Here is a 3,697-nt window from a genome sequence, read left to right as displayed (position 1 = left end):
CAACGAGCAACACCCTCTCTAGCTATCTTAACCTTCCAGCCATTTGCTAGTTTAACGTTGGTTACTCTTCTCCATTTTAACAAAAAAAAAAAATTCTATTTCTAGAAATAAATTGAGAAGCACCACTGTCAACAACCCAACAATCCTGGTTAACATCAGTAGTTGAACTGGATATAGCTAAATTACAACACTTCTTGGGTCTAGTATTGTCCCTAACAGACATTTTCTTATTCTTACAATACTTAGCTATATGTCCTTTAGCCCCACAAGCAAAATAACGTTGTACAAAATAGGCAGTTGAATACATTTTTTCTTCTTTTGGTTGTTGCACTCTCAACTGATCCCTTTCTTGTCTTCTTTTGGATTCTTCCAATAACCTACTGGTTATGCCAGCCAATGTCAATTCATCTCTGGACAAAACCTCTAACGAAGAAACATAGTCGTCATAGCTATCGTCCAAAGAAGAAAGAATTATATAAACTTGTTGTAGTTCTGAGAAAACAAGTTCCTTTTCATGCAGCTCCTGGAATATTCTGGTCATGGATTCCAAATGAGCCATCATATCTCCACCTTTAAGAAGATGTTGTTTAAATAATCTCCGTCTGAGATAAATATGAGCACCCACAGAGTCACCAACCTATAATCTCTTCAACTTGGTCCAACACCTAGCAGCAAACTCTTTGCCACGAATATGGACAAGCTGCTGGTCACCCAGTGTTAGTCCAATAATGCAAAGAGCTCGTTCATTGTCTCTGTTAAACTTGGCTAATATCTTTGCATCTTCCTCATCAGCAGGATCCCATGCTGTTACAGCCAGTGGATTATTAACTATGTCTCATAGTCCTTCTCTATGCAAAAGTAGATTACATTTTGTAGACTAGGATACATAGTTGTTCCATCCAGCCGGGTTATCATGGAAAAATTTGCTATTTGTTTTAGTGCCATCTTCACTTGGATTGTATATCACAAACATAGTTTGTACTATTCACATTAACTCTCAGTTTAGCTCTTAACAATCGTAGTTAGTTCTGTTGGCTCTGGGCCCATAACCAATGTTAAGGATATTGTTGTTGTGTTACCAACCAGCAGAGTGTAGAGCACAGAGAAACATTGCTGAGAGCAATGAATAAGAGATGTGCAAACTGGTTTATCAAAGGTTTACTTTATAGTGAAAAAAACAATCTCATAGTCTTTAAATCAATCCAAATCTTTGCCAGTTAAATCAGTCCTGTGATACAAAAACTCTTCTTACCACACAAACAGTAGTTGGTTAGAATAACAAACTCACTCTGGTTCACAAACCACGATGGAAGCAGATCCATCCAATGATGATAGCACAATGGTAGCAACTCCACATACAATGGTAGCTTATCAGCAACTGAATACTTTACAGTTCCTTTCTTAAATATGTTTACAACCAGTGATTATCTAATTACAGCATGACTCAGCATTACAATGAATCAGCAGTAAAACTTTAAAGTCACACAATACATATTCATATTAAAGTTACAGAACACATATATTGCCTGGACAACTTATTAGGCTCAAACCATATCCTAACAATAGACAATAATAAGGTTCTACACTTAGACAAGAACAACCAACTGTACAGGTATAGACTAGGTCAAACTTGGGTCCCTTTGGTCCCTTCTCACTCTATCATTCTATGAAATTCTATATACATTAAATCTCCCATTTCTACATGAAAGGATTAGAGGACAGCCTTTAATGGCACTGCAAGTCTTCTTTCATTGGATGGGTGTTTTTGATTTCCTGGACCTCTGGATGACCTCAGGAAGGTTTAGTTCTCCAGTTCTTATTGGCTCTGGGCAACCTCATTTCATCCTTGCTGGTATTTTATCTTCTTATTTTACAAGCCACGCTTAAACACAGCATGGCTTTTAATATTCTAAAAGTATAATTCAGGTACACTTGAGGAATTGGCTTCTTGACTGGTTTATCTCAAAAAGCAGAAAGTTCCACAAATTCAGAATAAAATTCTATGTTACTACACAGTTGTAGTATCGGTAGCATTCCATCACAAGGGGTCATTATCAAACCCAACAATGTGATTTTCCCAGTAAATTTCCCAAGTTTTGGGAATTCCAGAGCTGCCAAACATGCATATTTAGCAGCGATAAACTAAATTGACAGTAATTAGAGATGCAGGATTTTTGCAAATAACATCTCATGTTGTATGGTACTCTTGTTTGAGAGGTTGGATTTACCTCCATCCCAACTATCCATTTCTACTTTTATCACTTTATTAACAGAAGGAAAAGAATGAAAACATATACAAATATAAATAACATTAAAAGAATTTATCAAAACCTCCACAGTAGAGAAAGAACATATTTGATATTCTTATTTCTCATGCTATAGATGATTGGATTGAACAGGGGTGGAAGGAGGGAATACAGAACAGTCAATCCAATATCTAAGTAAGATGGAGTGTTAGAGGAAGGTCTCAGATAGGCAAAGCATCCACTTAGTAATAACATAGACACTACCGTAAGATGGGGAATACAAGTGGATAAGGCTTTTTGCCTTCCTTTTTCAGAAGGGATTCTTAACACTGTCTTGAAGATCACTGCATAAGATACAACTATAAAAGTAAAACAACCTATTGCAGCGATGACACCGGCCACAAGAATTCCAACCTCGAGTAGATTTATGCCAGAGCAGGATAGTTTTAACAATTGTGGAATTTCACAGAAGAATTGGTTGACCACATTAGAACAAAAAAGGATGGAAAAAGTGCCAGTGGTATGCAATGTTCCATAGAGGAGACCTGAAACCCACACTAGAATTATTATTTCAATACAGTATTTCAAATTCATCACCATCTCATAGTGCAGGGGATAGCAAATGGCAACATACCGATCATATGCCATAACTGTCAGGAGGGAGAAATCAGAAGCTTCAAAGGAGATAAAGAGAAAGATTTGAGCAGCACAACCAGAATAAGAGATGTGTCTAGTGTCCATGAGAGAATTTATCATGAATTTGGGGACAATGATTGAAACAGATCCAATGTCCTGTAGAGCCAAATTCATGAGAAAGAAGTACATGGGGCTGTGCAGCCGACGGTCGAAAGCTACTGCAGAGATGATGAGAAGATTTGCTGTTACAGTTGTCAGATATAACACAAAGAAGAAGAAGAAATGCAAAAGCTGCAGATGCCGATTTTTTGAGAATTCAACAAGCAGAAAGTAAGGCACTGTGGTTTTATTCTCCATGTGTTATTTATGACCAATCCAGCATAACTGCAAGGAAACAGAAGAAGGAAATTCAGTTAGATTAAATTTTGGTGTCGGCATTTTGATATGTGGTGAGAATAGAAAACAATAAATGTAAATTATGGATGGAATGAACTGAAGATCAGAGCATGGAAAATAGAGATGTAGGAGGGGCATATCAGAGTACATTGTTTTCCTTTTTTACCTGCCTTACTAAAGGACCAACCACCAACCTCACATTTTTTCTTTTTTCCTCTTTTCAGTTTTGTTATCTTGTGAAGTGATCAAAACAGTTGGCTAGGGGGAGAACAAACTTGGTTTCGGTCTTTTTTCATCAATGAAAGATTACTCGGAATAATTGGACCCATCATAATTTGTCTGCACTCCTACGGGATTGCGGTAGTGTTGGAAAATTGAAGAATTTCAATGTATGGTGCTTTGTGCTTCTAGAAGAAAGG

At 37.1% G+C, this 3,697-nt stretch overlaps 1 protein-coding gene across 1 annotated transcript; it reads right to left on the bottom strand.

The window, feature by feature from the left end:
- Positions 1 to 2,324: 2,324 nt before the first annotated feature.
- LOC117669007 (olfactory receptor 14A16-like) lies at positions 2,325 to 3,239 on the bottom strand. Its single transcript, XM_034423097.2, has one exon. It carries the CDS (start codon positions 3,237 to 3,239, stop codon positions 2,325 to 2,327), a length of 915 nt encoding a protein of 304 aa, XP_034278988.1.
- Positions 3,240 to 3,697: the final 458 nt, after the last annotated feature.

This window comes from Pantherophis guttatus, chromosome 4 (genome assembly GCF_059756535.1).
Source record: "Pantherophis guttatus breed Tessera chromosome 4, ASM5975653v1, whole genome shotgun sequence".
Classification (NCBI taxonomy): Eukaryota; Metazoa; Chordata; class Lepidosauria; order Squamata; family Colubridae; genus Pantherophis; species Pantherophis guttatus.
This window is presented reverse-complemented; position numbering and strand designations above follow the sequence as displayed.

Bases quoted from the DNA above. Each gene is read 5' to 3' on its own strand.
- LOC117669007 (XM_034423097.2), bottom strand. From the start codon at position 3,239: ATGGAGAATAAAACCACAGTGCCTTACTTTCTGCTTGTTGAATTCTCA.